Source organism: Echinops telfairi, unplaced genomic scaffold (genome assembly GCF_000313985.2).
Source record: "Echinops telfairi isolate 266 unplaced genomic scaffold, ASM31398v2 ScPeMD7_7424;HRSCAF=8462, whole genome shotgun sequence".
Taxonomy (NCBI): domain Eukaryota; kingdom Metazoa; phylum Chordata; class Mammalia; order Afrosoricida; family Tenrecidae; genus Echinops; species Echinops telfairi.
This window is the reverse complement of record NW_022111324.1, coordinates 90,720,525-90,744,642: the sequence shown is the minus strand read 5'-3', so window position 1 is coordinate 90,744,642 and position 24,118 is coordinate 90,720,525. Positions and strand designations below refer to the sequence as shown.

At 38.2% G+C, this 24,118-nt stretch overlaps 1 protein-coding gene and 1 pseudogene across 7 annotated transcripts in view; one reads left to right on the top strand and one right to left on the bottom strand.

Annotated features, from left to right (window-relative positions):
- The window catches only part of PCNX2 (pecanex 2), a 326,649-nt gene that overhangs the window by 124,325 nt on the left and 178,206 nt on the right, over nt 1–24,118 (top strand). For 6 of the 7 annotated variants that reach the window (XM_045297998.1, XM_045297997.1, XM_045297996.1 and 3 more), the window contains exons 14-15: nt 1,854–1,964; nt 3,370–3,461. In XM_045297998.1, coding sequence (XP_045153933.1) covers nt 1,854–1,964; nt 3,370–3,461 — 203 coding nt within the window. The remainder of the gene's footprint in view (nt 1–1,853; nt 1,965–3,369; nt 3,462–24,118) is intronic. The other variant, XM_045297999.1, reaches the window with a different exon arrangement.
- Nucleotides 11,174–11,446, bottom strand: LOC105979490 (annotated as a pseudogene).

Sequence of the window (24,118 nt, the reverse complement as noted above, 5' to 3'; positions counted from 1 at the left end):
GACAGAATTAAAGTGGGAAGAAAGGAAGGGAAAGAGAGAAGGAGAAGGAAGGGGAAAAAGAGGGGAAGGGGAAAAATAAAGTGGGACAGTGAAGAGAGTGGAATATTGGTACTTGCCCCTGTGGGAGGATGCACAACCAACTGCAGAGGTGAGCGGGAATAATGTGGAGCAAAGAGGGGTTAGGACATAGAACTTCCTCCGTGGTCCTTCAATCACACTTATTTTTAGCAACTTTTAGAAAGAAGATGTAATATTAAAATGCCTTCATTCTTAAATTTCAGTATGGCAAGTTTGCGTTTCCTATTTTTTGTAAAAAGTTGAAACATCCACTTGAATCATCTCTACTCCCATAGTTCATTGTAAATATTTATGTGTAGTTTTAGGACATAGTCTCAAGATATATTGAATTTCACATAAAACTTCCTTAGTTTTATTAAGGTTTACCAGTATCAAATTTCATTGCCTTTTTTTCCTGACTAGTTTGTACTCTAACTAATAAACAGAGACAGAAGAGAAGGCAGGTACCAATGGAGATTTCTGTGATCAGAAACTTGCTATAAAATGCAGCTGTTCTACTACATTTTCCCCCTTTCTAACAGATCATCTCTGTGAAACAAACATTGAATGATAATCTTCTAATGTTTTGGCCAACTGCTCAAATTTATTCTTATGAATATGGAAGTCAACACCAACTTCCCCTTTTGATTCAGGACCGTGTGGTCTGGTTCATCTTGGAATCAGGCCCTTCACCTTTCACAATCACAGTATATCTCAGTTACTTTTACCCAACTCTGAATCTTTAATCAGTGCTTAGAATATAGTAGACTCTCATTAGGTCACATGTTTTAGGTCACCAAGTATAAAGCAAAGAGAAGTCTTTTTTAAAATTTTATTCAGGGATTGCTTATTTTATTGGTTATTTTGCCAGTACAGATACATTTCAGGGACGTGGGAGGATCAAATGGTGAAGGTGCTGTCCATTGACTCCATGAGAGAGACCTCCCACACTCGGGTCTTCTAAAGATGGGGACAGAAAGGAGGCTCCTGAACGTGGATGGTCAGGGCCATCTCATAACTTCGCAAAGAGAACTCATCTCCAATTTTGTTCACCTCTCCGATGCAGAAAGCGTTTGATAACAACTGCCCTTTCACTTCATATGCATGTGAAAGTTGAACAGTGAGCAAAGGAAGACCAGAGCAGAGTCAATACATTTGAATTATGGTGCTGGTGAAGAATACTCAGACCACTGTCAAAAGAACAAGCAAATCTGTCTTGGAAGAAGTAAATCAGAATACGCCTTAGGTACAAGGATGGTCCTACTTTGGACAAATTATCGGGAGAGACAAGTCCTTAGAAAAGAGCATCCTGCTAGTAGAAGATACGCAACAAGAGGAATTGATTCAGTGGCTTCAACCACGGGCTCCAATATAACAGTTATGAGGAAGGCACAGGATCCCGTGGTATGTTGTTCTGCCGTATGCAAGGTCACCATGAGTCAGAACTGACTCCACAGAATCTAGCCCCAGCAGTCCTTTGGGTTTGCATGTTCACGTAACTGTCCCCCATGCCCAAATCCCCAGACTCAAGTCTACTCTCTGAAATTCAGAACAAATATATTCCATTAGTCATGCACAGGTCTGTGGATAGTTCTGGACATGGCAATTCTCATTCCCTCAAGACCAACTCTTTCCTGATTTCCATAAGGCACCATTTCTTCTTAGCTTCCAGATTTTCCTACTGGTAAAAGAGAGCTGAGAGTACCCTCCCTTATTCCTGGTGATCAGGATGGGGATAGGACAGGTTTGAGGCAGGGACCACATACTGACTGTAATTTTTGCTCTTTCACTTTCAGCATTTTTGTATTGCTTCCCTGCAATTTCCCTCCTTGGGCTTTTCCCACAGATCAACACTTTCTGCATTTATCTTTTGGAACAAATTGACATGCTGTTTTTTGGGGGTTCTGGTAAGTCATTTATATTTTAAGCTTCTTTAAACGATTCCATAATTGAAAGAAGGGCTACGGAGCCTTTAGCATGGGAAGCCTAGAAAGTTGAGTTCCTTTGTCCTAAGTATTTAAGTGACGTCAGTATTGGTTAGCCTGATCAATCAAGCCTGATTGATCCTCGTCCATTCAGATTCATTCAGCCAAATTGAGAGTGGTTTACTTCACTTGGTGGTTGAATGAAAGTACAATTAAAGTCAACTGGGTTACATAGGGTCTCTGGGCTTTGAAACAGCAACAGGGCTTTTCTAACTATTGTTGAGATAAACACTTAGTCTGAGTCAATGTGTGAGTGTGTGTAAATATAGGTGGGCATGTTTTTGAGCATGGATATGTGTGAGGTAATCTTGAATGTATTTGTGAAGGTGAGTGTGAATATGTGTCTGTATGACATTATGTGTGCATGCTTGTGTGTTACAGAGGGGAGCCCTGGTGGCACAGTGTTTATGAGTTGGGCTGACAACCACAAGGTCAACAGTTTAAAACCACTGGCCACTCCAGGAGAAAAAGACAAGGCTTTCTTTTCCTATAAAGAGTTGCAGTCTTGGAAACCCATGGGGACAGTTCTGCCCTGTCCTATTAGGGTCCTTATGACTCGGATTTGACTTGATGGCAGCGAGTTTGCGGTTTTGTGGTGGTTTTTTTCCTGCGTGTTATATAGACAGGTGGCCTTTATCCTAAAACTATCACCAGGATTTTCATTTTATACAGGGACAGAGCTTTACTTTAGACTGAGTTAAATTTAAATCTCATCTTACATTTACTTGTTGACTTCATACAGAATGTTTATCCTTTCAGCTTACTCTTCTCAAAAGGGAATTAATGCCATCCATATAGGATTACTGTAAGGATTAAATGAAACCATGTGCACAGACCCTTAAAACATAGCAGCTGCTCAATGACTGTTACCACCCATTCTACAGGCATGTGCATACATATGCATATAAATATAGACAGGTGCATACAGGCAACATGGTCAAGAATGCACACGTCCATACACTCACATGCTCACACATTCACACACATGAGCACTTGATTGTGTACACTTTCTGTCTTTGTTTTCTCTTCTCTCACTCACACTGTTTCTCTTTCTACAGAAATTGCTACCCCTGATTTTTCCTTCCCTAAATTCAAACTGCCACCACAAATGATGCTTGAAGTATATTGCAAAAGGGTCTTTCTAAATGCATTCCTTGTGAATTTTTAATCAGTTGGTCAGTACTTTTTTGTGTGTTGATACTTGGTCAGTACTCTTCGATCCCATAGAGTTGCTCTTTGAATGTTGTCACCTCTCTACAGCACTTTATAGTGTGTGTTGATTTTGGAAGTGTCCATCAGGGCTAACCTATGGATGTTTGCCTTGCAGCAGTGTGTGGGGTTCTGTCAGCTGTTTATGGTGTGGCCCGGAGTTGTATGGCCATTGCTGTGCTCCACGTGCTGTGCTTCAGTGCCATAAAGGTAAGAGAGGATGCTGCTACTTCTTTCTCGCAGCACTTATATCCGCTTGTTGGCTAATCAAACAGGTATTTCCTCCAAATAAAAAATAAACTGGGTCAGTACAGATCAGGGAGTATCAAGGTCTGGCTGGGCAGGCCTTCACTGGCTTAGGTGATGCCGCTTTGCTGAATACAGAGGGCCCACCTGGGCTGGCAGCCTTGTGGCCCCTCTTCTAAAGAGGTCTCGAAACCATGACCACGTCAGAACACTAGGGAAGGCCCTTCTGATTAACATGGTGGTCATCATTTGCTCCTTCTGAAATAGTGTTCAAAAACTAGAAAGTGATGTATTTACATAAAGTTACGTAGACCAAATTGGTCAGAAAACCCTGATGAAAGCAACTTGATTATATAATCTAGAAAACAAAAGATCTAGACCTCCCTATACCCCAACCTGAAATTGCTCTAGGCACTAGTATCTCTTGTTCCATGACAAACATTTCTTCTCTGGCTTTGTAAATATTGATGAGTGTCTTTTCTTTCTTATTCACTATTTGTATTTTTATCTTTATATTATTGTTGTTTTAGCCTTACCACCTCATTTAGAACTTGCTTTATATTGTTTCTGTTGGGTTTCCAGTTGGTGAAGCACAGGAGGAGTGGATGCATAGTGACAATAATGACACAGGGTGTATAGGGGTGCAGGGGTGGGGGATAGGTGCTTGGGAAGGAAAGGGGATTTCAAGAGTAAACAATGAAGGCAGGAGCTGGGAGGGAGCACTACAACGGATTGTGATTTCAAAACTCATTTTAAAGATGATTTAACCGTGGTGTGTATGTGTGTGTGCGTGTGCGGGGGGGGGGGGGGGGGGGGGGGGGACGATGTTCTAAAATTGATGCGGTAATGATTGTACAATTCTTCTTGATAAGATTAAATGATTGAACTATTGAATTGTATGATATATAAATTATATGCCAATAAAACTATTGGGGGAAAAAAAAGAAAATGGAAGCTCTATAGACTTGTCTAAATGAATAAAATGCAAACTTAGAGAGACAACAAGGAGCCCTGGTGGCATAGCAGGTTACCATTGGTCTGTTCACTGCAAAGTCAGCATTTCAAATCCCCCAGAAACTCCTCAGTAGAAAGAAGGCACTCTGCTCCCATAGAGATTTGCACCCTTGGAAATACAAAGTGGCAGTTCTCCTCTTTCCTCTAGAGTGGCGGTGAGTCAAAATCACCTCAATGCCAGTGAGGTTTTTGGTTAGCTGGGCAGGAAGGGAAACCTTACAAAACCCCCTACCTGCTGCCATTGAGTCAATTCCAATGTGTAGCAACCTTGAGTTAGTTAAAGTTTATTGTGCCTACCTGGCTGATAAACACATGTGGGGTTAATTGAAGAGCGGAGGGATAAATGGCTTAGTGAGCCTCGCCTTTCAAGTTCTCGGGTCTCTTGCTTTCTGAAGCTCCGACCAGGGTGTAGCTGCCTTAGCCAGTTCCCTGCTTCAGTTTGGAAGGCTCACTTCCTGCAAGACATCCCCGAGGAGAAGCCACATGGACCTACCCTGATGCAGCCCTGGGTGCTGGAGCACCCGTGTGGAGACCCCTGCCAGCACTGAGATGCTTACACATTCACTGATTCGGCTTTCCTCCTGCAGTCGGCATCATGGTGTGTGTTTTGTGAGATGGAGGAGGACTTTGTGGACTGGTGTCGGACATATGGGCTAATGTTGGACTTGTGGGCTTGGGCAGCACTGGGTTGGGATGTTTTCTTGATGTGCACTTAACCTTTATATAAAACTCTTATACATGAGTTCCTGTGGATTTGTTTCTCTAAAGTACCGAGACTAACACAAACCTTAAATGGCAGAGGAGAACTGCTCCATAGGGTTTCAGAGGTTGTCAATCTGTAGGGAAGCAGACAGCCTCTTCTCTCTCCAGAAGATTGTCTGGTGGATTGAACCACTGATCTTTTTATTAGTAGCCCAGGACTTAAACCCCCTGTGCCACCAGGACTCTTTAAGGGAAGCCTAAGGCATGAAGCCTGACATCGAAAACCAAAACCAAGACTAGCTTCCGGAACACAAGTATGCATAGAAAATAATTGTTACTATTAGCCATACATGACTCAGCTGTGGATAATGCAATCCCGTGTATTTGTAAGTTGTGATGGAATAACAGGGAAGGTTAGGTGTATGTCTTGAAAGGGAAAGCTGGGCACGGCATTCTTTCATATTAGAACGTCAGGAGCTCTGATCTGTGCGTTTGGATGTTAGTTGCTGTTGAGTTGACTCTGACTTATGCAAAGTAGAGCTATGCGCCACAGAATTTTCAGTGTCTGATTTTTGGAAGTAGATCTCCAAGCAGCTATTTATTTATTTATTTTGAGTCACCTCTGGATGGACTTGAAAAGCCAACCTATCACTTTGCAGCTGAGTATGTTAACCATTTTCACCACCCAGGGACTACAGGATGCCCATAATGTCTAAAAATAATAACAGATATACAGAATGTTGTCAAGGGCATCTACAATATATAAATATGAAAATTAATATTTTATATATATTTACTTTATTTACACCATTTATCTAATGCTTTAAACCATATATACTTCTTCTATAAAATAATACTTAAATGTAAAAGGCTAAATAAAAGTAATATTTATTCTAAATTATTTTAATACAGATCACATGGACTTTTTTTTATCAAGTCAAAAATGAATTTAGAACCTTATTAAACTTATCAGTGGCAGTGCTGAAAAATAATTGTTTAGTTACTTTTTGGAAGAACAGAAATGAAAAGGTTTGAACTCCCAATACTTCACAATTGAATTAATCAGTAGTAATCAGTGATATGATCTCTCCTATCTTATTTTCCTCTCGTTCCTGTAGTTCTTTTCTTTCAGTGGGAAAAATGTTTCCTTTTCTAATACTTACAAAGGTAACCTATGTGCTAGTGAATATCATATTGGTTGCCGTGTTTACACTACTGCATTTCTTTTGTTTGATATATTTTACTTTATTTGGTCAAAGAAATTTTAGATAGGACATAAAAAGTACTAGCCATAAAATAAATAATTGCTAAGTAAGGCTTCATTATGTATTTAAAACTATTATTCATAAAACACCATAAATGAAATGGAAAGTCAAGTCACAGACTGGAATAAACTGCATTTCATTCAGAAAAGATACTTTACATGAGTGTTTTCTCAGTTCTTGCATTTCTAAGAGTATCTTTCTACTGCCTTAAAAAAAATGGCTAATTGGAGGATTCTTGATCTTGTGATCAAACAAGTGTTTTTGTTTTCCTTTCAGGGCTCTTTATACAGTGTTCTTTTGTGCCCTCATATTTTTTGTTTATTATTCATTCTCCCCCAAATTCATTTATAAAGGGCTGGCTTATTCAGGGATAATTTGCGTAACATCAAATTAACCTTGTAAAGTCTACAGTTTGGTAAGTTTCAATGCATGTATATAATCATTTATAAACACCATAAACAAATTATATAACATTTCTACCGCTGCAAAAAGCTCTCTTATATTCCTATTTTGTCAATCTCTTTCTAGGCATCATCAACTTCCAGCTACTGCGGATTGCTGTCTTTTTAAATTTTTAAGTCAACTCCGCATACAATAAATCAACAAATTTAAGTCTATAACTGGGTGAATTTTAACAAATAAAAATAGTGAAGTAAACAATCCTTATTCGTAAAATATTATTTTCATATTCCATTGCCATCAATCCCCTGCTCTTCCCAGGCTTTTGCAACCACTGGTCTACTTTCTGCCACTACAGTTTTGCCTTTTCTAGTCATCCATTTTAATGGAATTACGTGATTTTTTGTGTGCCTGGCTTCTTTCATTTAGCTTTTTAGATTCAATTATACTGTTGCATATTGTTTATATATGTACACATATATGTGTCTATTCAGAGAGATTTATCTCAAGGAAATGGTTCATAGAGTTATAAGGCAGGCAAGTTCCAATTCCAGGGGTCAGTTACCAGGCTGGAGGCTTCTCCTGACTCACATAGCTACCGGGCTGAGGAACTCAAAATCAGCGGGTCAGATGGTAGACTTCTGAAGCAGAAACAAACAAATCCAAGTTTGACAGTTAAGATGGCAGTTTATTTATACTCCTAAGATCAGCAGCCAATTTTCAGGACACTGCAAAGATCCAGAGGTCAGATGATGAGCCCAATGCAGGACCCAGCAAAAAGCAAGCAAGCATTACCAGAACATCTTTCTGTAATGGAAGCAGGCCACATCCTAAAGAAACTCCCTTTCAATTAATTATCTGCTCATAGCAGATCTCATTATGGAAGCGAGTACATTATATTAGATCTCATCATGAGGTGGTGACTACATCTTAACTGAGAATCCTGGCATAGCCAATTTGGCATGCAACCTTAACTATCACACATGCATTAATCGTTTTTTCTTCTCTTTTATTACTGAGTAATGTGTCATGTGTGTGCCTGTTTGTGTATGTGTACATATGTGTGTTTACTAGGGTAAGTAAAAAGAGTATTGCTACAAAATCAAGAAACCTGTACTAAACAAAAATATCAAAATGTGTAGCTTTTACCTCACAACATATCCTCTCTCAAGGAATGCACACTTCTAAAATCAGTGTTTCCATCTCTCTGAAACCTTTCCTCAGAGAGCTGTTCACTCTTCAATTCACACCATGCCAAAACAGCAGTTTGGGCATCCTCGAGGTGTTGCCAAGAACAAGGGTCTAGAATTGCTGTCATTATGTCAGCCAAAGGTAGATTCAAGAAATTCTATTCTGTACATGCCTGTATTTAGACCCCTGTAAATGTCCTTTGCCTCCTAGCTCCTTCCTCTATTTCCTTTTACTTTCCTCTTGTCCCACTATCATGTTCAGCCTTCATTTGGGCTTCAGTCATTTCTCTCGGTTACATTGACCTTAATCAAGCCCTACCAGGCCTCCTACACCTTCCTTGCCATTGATTTTGGATCACTTGTTGTTCCCTTGTCCCTGGGTTTGTTAACACCCACTCCCCTCCCCCCCTCTCCCATGCGCCCCCTACCCCCACCCCCACCCCACAACCACTGGTCTGTTGTTTTCTCCTCCAGATTGTTTATCCCGCCTATCTCATCTAGATAAACCTGCAGAGATAATAATATGCACAAGAAGCAAGACAGAGCAAAATAGAGCAACAAAACAACAAAAAACCAAGGACAAAAAAAGCGCCTATAAATAGTTCAAGGTCTGTTTGTTGACCTTTTGGAGTGGTTTCTGGTGGAGTCTGATAGGGTGCCATGCCCTGGCCCCACAGTCTATTTTGGGTATACCCTAGGAACTTTATTGCTCTGCTCCCCTTCTGTTCTGTTGCACACCCTTAGTGTATCGCCTCAGTGTAGTGGGGTCAGATTGGGCGCAATTCCCTGCACTGTGTCTCCAGTGTTGTCCCCCATAGTGTTATGGGTCAGTGAGGGACGTTGTGTCTTGTAGTGGGGCCAGCCTTATGGTCCTCTCTGTGCTTTGCCTGCTCTGAGTGGGAATATCATAGAAAGAAAATGTTTTGAGAATGATGATGGCAACAAATGTATAAATGTGCTTGACACAATGGTTGTATGTATGGATTGTGATAAGAGTTCTATGATCCCCCAATAAAATGATTTTAAAAAAATAAGAAATTCTATTCTGAAATGTGAGACCGAAAGAAACAGTGAGGTTTGCTACCTCCAAACTGCTTTAAAAATCCAGGAAAAGTCTAGAAAATTATGGATCCTGAACTATGTGACAAAGAGCAGGTTTTGCAATGGTCATATGAAACAATTATCTATATCTCCATTTTTCCAGGGGTCATCAGACCACCATCCCCCGAAGTCTCATGCTCCATTGTTCAACTAAATGGGAGCTGCTTCTGAAGCCTCCTACACATTGTCTTTTTTTAAAAAATGGAATTGCTTACCACCTTACTGTGTTAGACCATCCCTACTGATTACACTCAAAAGGAATTTTACTTCAAAGGAAGAGGCTTTTGCATTTTGACCCCACCCCAAAAAACCCCAACTTAATTGCATTATATTTCTAGTATTTTGATTAAGAGCAGGCTAATTCTTTCCCCTTTTCTGTCAAAAAGACTCAAGTTGTATTTCTCTTAAGTATTCTTTAAGTTTGGGGAACAAAAATGTCTAAAATAGCAAGGTCAGGGCCATCGGGTGGATGGGGTAATGTCTCTCAACACAATTCTCATAACACAGCATTTACTAACCTCAGAATGAACCAGTATATTATCCTGATGGTAAAAAATTCCTTCGTTCAATTTTCCTGGCCTTTTTCATCATTGATTCAGCTCTCAATTTTCTAAACTTTATTCCTAATAGACCCCCATGATCAGCCCATGAAAAAATGTGTCAACACTACCCCCTTGGAACTCCAAAAAACAGTTGTCATAAGCTTTGAAGTTGATCTCTGGTTGAACTTAACTGGCCAAGCAGGTCCTCAGGAAAGCCACTGTTTTGATTGGATTTGCTCTTGGAGTTGTATTGGTACATTCAAGACTTGTTTCTGGTTACAACTGATTCCATAAAACAATCTACATTAGCTTTGAACTTGCTTTAGTGACTAATGGAAAGATCAGTTCTTTGAGCTTGCTGATCTTTACCCAGTGCTGGTGGCAACCACCCGTGTTTTTGAAGGCATCCTACTGAGACAAAGGCAAATACCTTTCTGAGAGGACTCTGCAGCTATTCACTGATCGTTAGAGACAGGTCTAAACACGTTTAGTTTGGAATAAACCTATGCAATTAATTATGAACCGACACCTTAGTAGCAATACTTTTAACTTTGGATTGTTTCCTGCTTTTGACAAATATGAATAAATCTGTTGTAAACATTTTGGTACAGTTAGAGTGCATGCGCCTTCTTTTTCTTTTTTTTTTTTAACAGTTCTTTCACTACTCTTTATTAGAGAAGTTAGTACACAACAGGTGATCTGTTTTAAGGACTAAAGAAGCCAGCAATGCAATTAAGGAAAAATAATCAAATAGGTATTGTATTCAAATATTATCAGGCCATTTCTTGGTCAGAAGCCAATTTTACCCGTTATCTGTATACATAATAAATAGACTATACATATAATTCCTTAACTATATTTACACTATTACCAGGTGCTATTTGTTTTGTAGTAAAACATAAGTATGTACTAATTATCACAGTGAATCAAAAGTTATGCTTTCAAAAGTGGGGAATAAATGAGCAACAATTTATTTCACTTACCATATATATTCACGTATACGCCGAGTTTTCCAGCACATTTTTAATGCAGTTTTTGTGGTAAAATTAGGTGCCTTGGCTGATATTCGGGTCGGCTTATACTTGAGTATATATGGGTTAAGTAAATAGACAGCCTGTCAGTAAGATAGATAAATTAACTGGCAATAATGGGCTAGAACTTTATAGATTGGAAAAAGTTTTTAAGTATTTCATTCCAAAACTCGGTGCTCATTAATTTTATAATTATAGCTGGCAACATTTTATAGCTAAATCACTATTTTAACAAAATTTTAGATAAAGGATGCCTGATTAGCTCTCAGTATGAATAGAATTGGAAATCTATTTGATTTAGTGCAGTAAGGCAGCTCAGGTAGTTTTACACAATGTAGACGCCTTGATTGTTTTCGATTAGAATTATTTTATACTATTTGGTAATTATAAATGGTTTGCATTGATTTTCAGCTGTAATTATTGTAATAACGATCAGTTAGTTAGTTTGCCTTCTGGATAATAGCGTTGCTTCATAGCTCTGCAATTCCTAAGAAAGTATAAGGCCTCTAGCTCTTTCATTATGAATTCGCCCCATCCAATAAGTTCTTTGATCGTCACTGGGTCTGTCACATCTTTGTTTTTAAGGAAAACAGTCTTCAGACGCCTTTTAAAATAGTCTGCTCCTTTGGGATACCCTCTCCCAAGATACAGCAGATTTTAATAAAGATTCAGTACTTCTCCTCTTAAAGAATTGGACATTTTCATTTATCATGGAAAGCACCTACTTTTACACATAACAAACAAAGCAAAGCATGAGGACGTCGTTCTCAGTCGGGTTCTGGGAGACCGGACTCACCTGGTGAGGCTGGTCTGGTCAAGAGCCACCTCATTTCATTGCAGTTTTGCTGTTCTATGCCTTACCTCTTTCAGGTATAAATCCTTATAGATACTGGAGGATTGTATGGGATTTCCATTCCCAGTCGTTTTAGCCAGTGCCTTGTCACTTTCCACAATGTTTGTATTTGTTTTCAGGCCCATCAGCAGAATTTGAGCGTTCCACTCGCTTCACACACTCCAGTATTTATTGTTTTCTGTTCTGTTTTGTTTTTCCAATCGGACTGTCATTGTATGTGTAAGATGATATCTCGCCAATGCTTTGATATACTCATTCCACAAGGTTAGTGATCATAAAGCATTTTTTTTCATGTGCCATTTGAATGTCGTTTTGGATGATCTGTCTGTTCATGTCTTTTGCCTAGTTTTAATTGGATTTTATTTTCTTATTGAGGTTTTGTAGCATTCTATAGATTTTAGAGAGTAAGTACTTTGTTGTGTCATTGCTAACGATGTTTTCCTAGTCCCTGGCTTCTCTTTTTATTCCTTTGATGAAGTCTATTGATGCATATAAGGAGCCCTGGTGGTGTAGTGGTTATTCATTGGGCTTTGATCCATATGATCAGCAGTTTGAAAGCACTGGCACCTTCTCAGGTGAAACACTGGGCTTTCTACTCCCATGAACATTTAGTCTCAGACACCCATGGGGGATTCACTATGAGTCAGCATTTGCTCGATGGCAGCAGGTTAATTGATGCATATACATGTCTTATTTTAAGTAGGCCCCAGTCATCTATTTTGTCTTCTATTATGTGCACTTCTTTCTTTATATTTGATAGCATAAGAACACTCTGCAACAGGACACTTAAGTTTGTCCATATTTTCTCATCGATGAGTGTTATAGCTCTGGGATTTACCTTTAGGTCTTTGATCCATCTTCAGTTTGTTTTTATACATGGGGTTAGGTATGAGTCCTGTTTCACTCTTCTGTAGATGGAGATCCAATTCTGTCAGCATAATTTGTTTTCTTCTCACTTAATGGTTTTTGGCCCTTTGTCAAAGATCGATCGCCTATAGTTGGATGCATTTATTTCTGGGTTTTTTTATTCTGTTTCATTAGTTTATGTATGTATTACTGTACCAGTCCCTGGTGATTTTGACAACTGTGGCTGTGTAATAGGTTTTTGAGGTGGGTGGTGTGAAGCCTCCTACTTTGTTGTTCTTTTTAAAGACTTGTCTGCTTATCCTAGATATCTTACCTTTCCATATGAAGTTAGTAATTCATAGTGCTTTAAAGAATGATGCTGGAATTTGGATGATATTTTCATTATATTTATATAATGCTTTGATTAGTATTGCTATTTTCACAATGTTAAGCCTTCCTATCCATAAACATGGGATCTCCTTCCATTTGTGTTAAATCTGTCTTTGTCATTAGTAATAATGTTCTGTAGTTTTCTTTGTTCAAATCTTTTTTCTTCTTTTAGGTTTATTTCTAAGCATTCTATTGTTCGTGTGACTATTATAAATTGGTTTCTTTATGTCTTCTTCAGAGTTCTCTTTATTCGTATACAGGAATCTGATTGATTTCTGCTTGTTAAGCTTATATCCTGCCATGTTTCCAAGTCTTTCAACTGTCTTCAACAATATGTGTGTTGCGTCTTTGGGGTATTTTACATATAAATTAATGTCATCTATAAATGATGAACGTTTTACTCTTTTGCCCATTTGGTTTATTTTGATTTATTTTTGTCGTGTAATGATTCTAAGACTTCCAGCAACATGTTGAGTAAGAGGGATGATAGAGAGCATCCTTGTCTTGCTTCTGTTTACAGAGGCAATGTTTTCAGTTTTCCCCTGTTGAGTGAGATGTTTATATTTCATATATGGCCTCTCTGATGTTGAGAAATATTCTATTATCACTGTTTTTTGTTAAGTGTTTTTATCAGGAATGGGTGGGTGTTGGATATTGTTAAATGCCTTTTCAGCAACAATTGATATAATTATGAGATTCTTATTTTTTGCTTTGTTTCTGTGGTGGGTTACAATGATTGTAATGTATGAATTTCACTTAATCATTGTGTCTCTGTGTGTGTACATATATACATATTGATAGATTCTGTTGGATAAGTTTGTTGAAAATTTCCTAAGCAATATTGGCCTTTAGTTTTCTCTTCCATAGTGTCTTTGCCTGGTTTTGCTATCAAGATTATGTTTTCTTCATAAAATGAATTTGGGGGTTTGCTATCTTTTTTCCATAGCCTGGAATAGCCTTGTAGAATTGGTGACAGCTCCTCTCTGAATACTTGCTAGCATTCCCTTGTGAACCCACCTTGTCCTGTACTTTTCTTGGTTAACCATAAAAGCCACACCTGCTGCCATTGAGTCAGTGCTCACAGTGACCCGCTATGGGTTTCCAAGACTCTTAATGGGAGTAGAAAGCCCAGTCTTTCTCCCGGGAGCTACTGTGGTTTCAAATTGCCAACCGTGTTAATCGCAGCCCAGTGAGTAACCACCATATCAGCAGAGCTCCTATAATTTACCTACTCTATTTCTTCTATCATTATGGGTCTGTTGAGCTTTTCTACATCAGTCTATGTTAATTTGGATTGACAGTGCGTTTCAAGAAATTTGTCCATTTTATTTGCTTTTTCAAACTTGTTAAGAGTACATTCATTCATAGTTTTATGTTCTATTTTTTCTGTTTCATTTGGTTCTGTTGTGATGTGATCCTTTCATCTCTAATTCTAGATATTGCATCATCTCTCTTTTTGTAAGTTTCCTAGTGGTTTGTCAATTTTGTTGACCCTTTCAAAGAACCACTTCTTGTCTTGTTAATTTTTCCCATTGTTTTCCTGTCTTCCAGTTCATTTATTTCTGCTCTAACCTTTATTGGTTTTCTTCTGTTTGTTAAGGGTTTATTTTTTGCTTATGTACTAGTTGTTCAAGATGTTGTGTTAAAGCATTAATTTTGGTTTTCTCTTTTTTCTCCACATACGCCTTGATTGCTATACGTTTCCCTGACATAACTGCTTTAGTTATGTACCAAAGGTCTTGATACAATGTGTTTTCTTTTTCTTTTTTCTTTTTAGTGAGAGTGTGAGAGAGTGAGTGAATGAGAGAGAGTAAGTGAATAGTGAGTGAGAGAGTGAGAATGAGTGAATTAGAGAGAGACTGAGTGAGTGAGTCAATGAATGAGAGTGAGTAAGAGAGTGAGTGAGTGAGTGAGTGAATGAGTGAATGAGAGAATAAGTGCAAGAGTGAATGAGAGAGTGAGTGAATGAGAGAGTGAGTGAATAAGAGAGTGAGTGAGTGAGAGAGTGAGTGAGTGAGTGAGTGAGAGAGTGAGTGTGAGAGAGTGAGTTAGTGAGTGTGAGAGAGTGAATGAGAGAGTGAGAGAGTGAGTGAGTGAGAGAGTGAGTCAGTGAGTGAGTGAGAGGGTGTGAGTGAGTGAGTGAGAGTGTGAGAGACTGAGAGAGTGAGAGAGTGAGTGAGTGAGTCAGTGAGTGAGTGAGAGTATGAGAGTGAGAGAGTGAGTGAGTGTGAGAGAGTGAGTGAGTGAGAGAGTGAGTGAGTGAGTGAGTGAGAGAGTGAGTGAATTCGATACAATGTGTTTTCATTCTCATTTGTCTCAAGGAATTTAAAAAAGTTCACCATTTATTTGATCTATTATCCAGTCATTTAAAGTAGTATTTTATTCAGTTTCCATGCAATTGATTTTTTTGCCCTTGTACTCCCAATTGTTTATTTCTAGTTTTATAGTGCTATGGTATGAGAAAAAGTGGATTATAGAATCACAAAGTCTTAAATTTTGTTAACAATTGCTTTGCGGTTTAAAATGTGTTCTATTCTGGGGAATGCTCCATGTGCATTGGAGAACCATATGTTCTGTGTTGTTGGGTGGATTCTCTGTACATGTCTAAGAGGTCAAGTTGGTGGTCTGTGCTATTTCGTTCTTTTGTGTCTTTATTGAGTTTCCTGATGATTTGTCTTTCATTGAGAGTGGTGTATTGAATTCTCCTATAATTATTGCCAAGCTGCTTATTTTTATCTTAAACTCTGTGAGATTTTGATTAATATATTTTGTGCATGTTTAATATGGTTACATCTTGTTTTATTGTCCATTAATCATTATATAGTGTCCATTATTATCTCTCATTATATTATTTGCTTCGACATCTATTTTATCAGAGATTAATATTGCCACTCCTGCTTTCTTGTCTCCAATTAGCGTGTTGAGTTTTTCACTATCCTTTGATTTTTAGTTCTTTATGTTTTAGGTGTGCTTGTTTTAGGCAGTATATACATGGATCTTGTTTTCAAATTCAGTCCGCTCTCTCTCTGTATCTTGATTGGTGCATGTAATCCATTGACATTAGCATATATGTGCATTTGTTGGTATGTTTTTAGTTTTTGTTTTTATATTTGTAGTTTTGTTGGCTTCCTCTATTCTTGTGCATTATGAGTACTGATTTTATTGAATTGATTTCTTGATATTGTTGACTTGTTGGTTGCTCTCAGGTTTGCCTGCTATTATTGTTGATTGTGCTCCCATTAATATTATTCTTAATGTTTTTTTTAAAAACAAATTCCTTTCATTTTTCTTTGAGTAGAAATACCCTTCTTTCTCTCTTATATTAGGGAGAAGGTTTTGCTTGATACAGGATTCTTGGTTGGCTGTTGTTGTTTTTTCCTTTCAGGATTTTACATATGCCACTCTATTGTCTTCTTGCCTGCCTGGTTTTTGCTGAGAAGTTTGAGCTAGGTCTTAGTGCTTGTCCTTCAAAGGTGATTGTTATTTTCTCCCTAGCAGCTCTCTAGAGGAGAGGTCCTTTTTCCATATCGGAGGATTTGACTGTGATATGCTGTGATGCTTTTCTTTTGGAGTCTGCCCTGTTTAAGGTTCTCTCAGCTCCTTGTATAGTTATTTTCACCTCCTTTAGGGTGTTGAGGCAGTTCTCTTCAATAATGCATTGTACTATTTTCTCTGTAGGTGTTTTATTTCTTCTTATGTCAGGATCCCAATGAGATATAAGTTATTCCTCTTGATAGTGTCCCACATCATTCATAGGCTTTTTGTTGATTGTTTCTTTCATCAGTTTATTCAAAAGAATGGTCTTCAAGGTCACCATTCAGTTTTCCTTTTCTCTGATGCTATTATTCGCTTTTTTAAAAAACCTATTTTCTCTATTTTATCTCATTATTTCTTTTCATGGAGATCTATTTGGTATAGGGGTTCTAGTTTTTCAGTTATTTCCTTCATCCATTGATGGCATCTATGTTAGACCAGGTTTACTAGAGACATAAATCCAGACACATTTATATATATGTCAGAAAGCTTTATATCAAAGAGCAATTGTATATTGAAAAAAGATCCCAGCCCAGTCCAGATCAAGCCCATAAGTCCAATATTAACTTATAAGTTCAATACTAGTCCATAAATCTTTCTGCAGATTCGTGCAGTCACATGCAGTGATGTAAAACACATGAAGATCACAAGCTGGTGGATGAAAAGTCTTGCGGATCCACTGGTGGTGGAAACATTTCAGTGCTGGACATCCACATGGCTCCTCTAGCTCTCTGAATGTGGTTCTTCAACAGGAAGGTGAATAAGAAAGAGGGGGCTCCTTGCAGGTCTCAGCAAATCTCTGCTTGGCTTGTCAATAGGAAAGTGAAGGCAGAGAGAGACAAGTTCCCAGAATCCTCCTGATAAGGCATGATCATGACCGGATTGACAGGCTAGACTCCACCCCATACACTTATTTATCAAGTTGACATGAAACTATGTAACTACCAAAGCATGTAAACATTATTCTCCTGAATTCTATTTCTGATACTTCCACAGTGTCTTTTCCAGAGTAATCCTTTGGGTCCGAGTGTTAGTCAGTTGTTTTGGGTTCTTTTTCTCTACTTTTTGTGTGTACTGTGATTAGTTGTTGTTTCTGAAGCATTATGGCACTGCTGTTAGTCTTGGGTGGGCCACTGGGTCATATGGGAGCAAGTGATTCTTGCCAAGTTTCTGGCAATGTCAGAGCCTGATTTGACTGGTGGTGGGGAACTCTCTGGCCTTCTTTTTCTGGTCTTGTGGATGCCTGGACCTACCTAACTGGGTTGCTGTGCTGAGTGGGCCTTCCTTGCTTGGGGACAGGGAACCCTTGTCAGGTCACAGGGGTGGCTGGGACCTACCTTTTTGAGCTTCAGGGACTGGTGGGACCTTCCTTGATGGGTCACAGGGGCTCCTAGTGCCTTCCTTGTAGGGTGACAGGAAGGTTGGAATCTACCTTGTTTGGAATAGGATGGCTAAAGCTTACCTTGCAAGGGGGCAGAGATGCTGAGGGCATTCCTGGATGGGCTGCTGGTATGGCTGGGGCCTTCTTTGTTGGAGGTTCAGGGACAGCTAAATCTTTCCTGCTGAGCCCCAGGGACAGCTAGCACCTTCCTCGATGGGGGGGAGGGACAGGCAGGGCTTTCTTTGCCGAGTATCAGGGATGCCAAGGCCCCCCCATGCTGGGATGCGAGGACACTCAGGGTCTTCTTTGCTAGGGTGTTGAGATGATCTGGATTCTCCTTGCCAGGATTCAAGGATACCCAGGACCTTCCTTTTCCAGTTTCTTGGATGCCTGTGGCCATCTTTGCTGGGATGTGGAGACACCCAGGGCTTCCTTCCTTGGTGAGGGATAGGGACACCTGGGCCTTCCTTGGGGATGACTGAGATCTTCCTTGCTGGCATGCTTGGATACCCAAATCCCTCCTTGCGAGGTTGCTGGGATGGCTGATACCTTCCTCTTGGTAATGTTTTGATTAGACTCCACTCTTATTCACCTTTCTTTGCAACCCTGAAGAGTAAATGGCATTTGATGTAAATATTAAGTGCTTTGGTGAATGGGGATGTATACTTTCTGAAACTGATAGATGCTGAAAAATTAATATTCAATGAAGATTAACATACTTGTTGCTAAGCAGTGACTGTCAGACGCTTTGGATATATGACTGGGGGGAAAGACACAGTATTTTCTCCTTAGGTTCTTACAATTTATCAAAGATATAATATGCTACAGCCAATAAGATAAGGGAAACCCAGTCAGCTAAGAGGTTACTCAGCACAGCCTTCAGACTTTGTAACACTGGGAAGAGACTTGGGCTATAGAATATGAAGTCAAATATGTAAAACAGTTTGATTGGAAGGTCACAGGTGTAGGAAGAGGCACTAATTTATTCACTAATGGAGAATGAGAGAGAAAAAATAGGACATTTGGCCAGGAAGCCTCAAATTTATGAAGAACTCTGGATGCCAAGTTGAAAATGTATATTTTGGGCCTACGGGACAATGGGAAACTATTGTATTTCATACGAATAATACTTGTGCGAAGGGAACGTAAAGAAAAAATAAATCGTTCCTAGGTTGTTGTGTGCCATACCTGCACGGATGCTTCAGTGGTGATGGCAAGTGAAAGCACTAAGAAATTCCACCAACAGATTCTCCACATCACTCTGCAAGCAGCGAAACCACAGCCTTCGTCTTCCTGACATGCTACCTTTCTTTTAAATCACACCGGCTTACTCTACTCTTTGTTTTACAGTCAGTCTTTGTCTTATAGCTCAAGCTTTTGAGCAGGCAAGATCCATTTGATGGTTAAAACAATTCATTGATTAACATTAGAATCATGATTGAGTGTACAGAAAATTGCATATCTTTCAGTCACAGGATAATTTCCGTAAAAGGGTAACTCATAGAACAGCTTTAATTACTCTTTGTAAGAGGCCTTGTATATTTCCTGAAAATGTAATTTCATTTGACAAATTCTGGATGCTTATTATTGCCAAATTAACTATGATCAAAAGGAATGTACAGTCCTTGGATTGTTGCAATCTCCTTTCTGTCAGGGCTCTTAGGAGAGCTTTTGAATTTATTGAACAAGCTGATATTCAAAAAGACAAACTGTTTTTGTACGTTTACCTAGTTCTGGGACAGGCGCTACTATCTTGGCACCTTCAAGAGTCCCATTTCTTCACGTCAGACATGACTAATTGGTCACAGCAGTTTCTGTCATTGAGCTCAATAGCCCCTATCACCCTAGGCAGTGCTGCCAATAGACACACCAAGTGATTAGAATTGACCCACACTTGATTTACTGTCCTGGGTCTAGGTTGTTGTTGTTTTCCTGTTTATGGCGTGGTGTAGGTATAATTGTTGAATCAGCGTTAATAGATGCCATTTTGAATGCCTGCGACTCACTGATGAGAATGAACCGAGGGCGCTATGGTTCATTTAGGTGGTGCAGCTGGCTCTTTGCCAGGTTTCACTGCGGTGCTTCAGTTCACAAAGGGTGATGTCACTCCTTTCAACTCTCCGTGCTGCGCAGAAGCGCTCACCATGATGTGTAGGCCACTTGCAGTACACGGCACAGGCCGTTGTTACAGAGTCTTAATGATCTAGCTATATTTCAAAACACTTTGGGTAAAAAGAGAACAATTTGCATTTCTCCTTTCTCATTTGAAGTCCTGGGTTTTCTAATGGTCTCAGATTGACTCTTCACTTTAAGAAGCAGCACCTATTAAGTGCTGTGAATTGAATGATTGTGGTTAACGAATTGTCAAGGGAGTCCTTCGTAGGAAAAGAAGCTCACACATTTTCAACCTAACTCACATTTACCCCGAGCTATAATTCCAGTTCTTGTTTAATGATGCTTTTGTTTATGCCTTTTATGCATTCTCTGCATTGTTGGAATTGGGTTCCTCATTCCCTCTCTACTGTGTCATGATAGATTGATGAGTCTTTATGAACAATTTCAGCATGTCAGCTGCCTTGCCAGAAATGCATTTCTGTGCATATATCTTGACATGTATTTATTTCTGTGATTATCATCATGCTTGGTGAAAGCAGATTGAGAGATTATAAATTAATTATGTTCTCTGGAATATTTATTAGGAAAAGAAAATTTGATCTTTTTAAATTTTATATTCTCTTTGACACATCCAAGAGGTAGTAAGTGACATAACTATGGACTCCTTAATTGACTTAAATATTTGACAGATATATGAAGAAACATCTGGAATCTTTTCTCCCTAGAGAAAATACTAACTAAGCTTTATTAACTGGACTTTCTCTATGGCTGGATTAAAAAATTATTTTGCAGAATTCCTTACAAGATTCTATTATACTAAAAAAAAAAAGATTCTATTATACTGATGGCAGTGATATCCAGAAATTGAAGCATGTTATTATACATATTATTATGTTTTAATGCTTAGCAAACATCATGAACAACCACTTATAGGAGAGTTTTCCTTGTATCTCTTCCAGGTGGTAAGGGTTGGAAAGAAAAGTGATGTTTTCTTTGCATTGAGGATTTAAATCCAAATGTAGATACAAAAACCAACTCATAGTTCTAAAATATGTTTTAGCATCTGAATAAATGCAGATATTTTCTATTCTAACTACTATCTACTCATACTTCTAGAATTTCTTTTAACACTGGAATGAATGTAGATATTCTCTACTCTAACTGCTTCATTTTGCTATTAAAATTAAAGAATAGAGATCCAGAGAGAAATTAGGCAACTTGTTCAACATCACATATCTCAGATCCCAGATCTCGTATTTTTTAAACTTTCTTTCTTAAATGCTATCTAACCTAACATATTTGAAGTAGAGATATCCTTGTTTAGTGAAATTAACAAGTCATAGGAATATGAGGAATTTTCAAAACACCCATAGAAAAATGGGATTGAAAGGTAATGGAATTTTTTAATGACTTTTTTTGAAGGCTCCTCATATAAGATCCTTTACAGAAATATAGTATTTTAATATTTGAAACGTTTTCCTAAATGTTTTTTATCTTCTTTTATCACATTTTCTTGTAAGAGAGAAGGAAGGTTTAGCATTTTGATCTTGAAGAACACATTGGTTAAGTTATTTGTCTATGGATATGACTGATGCACGCGACTTTCTCAATTATAGAATAGATTAGTAGTATCTACTTCATATGGATATTGTAAGAGAAATAAAATTAAGTCAGTTATGCATATACAGTGACTTGTTCTAGAGTTCTCAATACATGATGTAGTAGATAAAGTTTTAAATTTTCTCCAAGGTCTGTTCCCCATAGTGTAACTAGCCTATGTAATTCCCTCCCCTTTGGAGTGAGTAGGGCCTGTGAATATGATGGAATACATTCCTTTAATTAGGCTATGTTATACACAAATATGTAGGGATCTTACAGATCTAATTAATGATCCTAATCAATTACCTTTACGCTAATGCCAAGAAGACTTTTTCTGAGTTGGTGTGAACAAGTCAAGGGACCCTTGTAAAAGAGGGTCTAGGGATCAGACATAGAAGCCGTATCAGAGACACTCTTCCTTGAAGAAGGAAGAAGCAATTTTGTGAACTTCAATTGTGTGTAGGGGCACCAGACATGAGGATCCCAGTGGAAAGCCCGTGAGAGGTCTCCTATTTTGTTCTTACGAACTTCTTGCTTTTCCTGGGTCTCTTTCCTATCGGTTTAAAGTTTGTAATTCATTTTCCCATTTCTTTAAAGAATGAAGTTGGTATTTGGATAGGAATTATGTGGTATTTATAGATTGCATTGGGTGGGATTGGCATTTCACAATGTAAAGCCTTCTTTTCTATAAACATGGGATATTCTTCCATTTATGCAGTTCTCTTTTGGATTTTTGTAGTAGTGTTCTATAGTATTCTTTGTATAAGTCTTTTGTTTCCCAGTTTGCTATATTCCTAGCATTTCATCTTTTGTGTGGCTATTGTAAATGGTATTTTCTTGATTTCTTTTTCCGAGCTACTTTTTTTTTAGTATATAGGAGTTCAATTGATTTTAAAATGTATCTTGTATCCTGCACACTGCCTAATGTTTCAATTATTTACAAAAAATTTCTTTTGTAATGTTTGGGGGTTTTATAAGTATAAAATCAAATCATCTGTGCATAATGAGAGTTTCACTTCTCCTTTGTCTATTCAGATTCCTTTGATTTCTTTTTTGTGTGTGGTTGTTGTTGTCTGATGGTTTGGGCTAAGGTCCCCAGCACAGTGTTGAATAAGGGGGATAGGGGGATTGTTTCCTGGTTCCCATTTGCAGAGGAAATGATTTCACTTATTCCCCGTTAAGTGAAATATTGGCCATAGTTTTTCTGATATATGACTTTATGTGTTAAATTTCCCTTCTATTTTTACTTTGTTGATTTTTAAAAATCAGGAATGGGTGTTGGATACTATACAATGCCTTTTCTGCATTGACTGATCTGATCATGTGATTCTTATTTTTTGTTTTGTTTAGATAATGGATTATAGTAATTGTTTTTCTAATGTTGAACTATCCTCATGTACCTAGTATGAATCCCACTTAATTATGGTGTATTTAAAATTATGGTGTATTTAGTTGGATTCTATTGGGTAGGATTTTGGATGAGAATTATGTCTATATTGATAAAAATATTGGGAAGTAGCTATCTATCTCTGTCGTGTCTTTGCCTGGATTTGTAGCAGGGTTATGCTCACTTTCTAAAATGAGTTCTGGAGTTTGATACCCTTTTCTATATTCTGAAATAGTTTGTAGAATTGGTGTCAGTATTTTCTGAATGTGTGTAGAATTAGCAGATGAAGCCATTTGGCCCTAAACTTTTTTTGTTGGAAAAATTTTAAACTGTTTTATTGACTTATAATTCACATACCACAAAATTTAATAGTTCAGTCATATTATAAAGAGTTGTTCAGTAATCATTGCAATCACTTTTAGAACATTTTGTTTCTTACATTCATTTTTATAGCTTCCCATTCCCACACTACCTCCCCTTCCATTCCCCTAAGGAGATATTAATCCACCTACTGTCTTCATGGATTTATCTATCCTGGATTTCATATACAGAAAAACATAAAAGAAAAAGAAAAAACCCCAGCAAAATAAAACCAAGAAAAACATCAACTTTTAAAAAGTAGAAAATATTAAAAAGTAGAACCATTTTAAAATGACTCAAAAGGGAGATAAAATGATAAAGTGTACATTTTAAAAGGATAAGTTTCCATTATGGTTCACTAAGCACCACTGAAGGAGTAGTTGTTGATTTTGGATGACTGTAGAGCCGTTTCATACAGCAGGAACTGATTTTTCTTCTCTTTCTTGATCTTCAAATGAGGGAGCTCAGATGAGGTAGGCCTCCCCTGCTGAAGTGGATTTTAAAGTGAACAGAATAAGGAGGTTATAGATGGTTTGTTTTCACCTCACTACATGTGGAACAATACATTTTGCAATGCCCTCTGTCTGATAGAGAGACTATGGACAGAAGGGATTCACCATAGGCTTAACCCATGTAGTGATTCTTCAAATGGATTTGGGGGCTTTCAATGTCATTTATAGCCTCTGCAAACCAGGTGCTCACAATTTAAGTGCTAATAACAGTCCACCCTCTGGTCTTAGTTTTATTGTCTATAATCCTTGGATCACACTGGCTGGTAGACTTCGTCCATGTGGACTTAGCTGACACCTCATTTAGATGGCTGCTTGAATTAAGACACGCCTTTAAGATCCTATATATTATTCACTCTGATAGCTGGGCACTGTCAGGTTTCTTCACCACACTTTGCTGTAG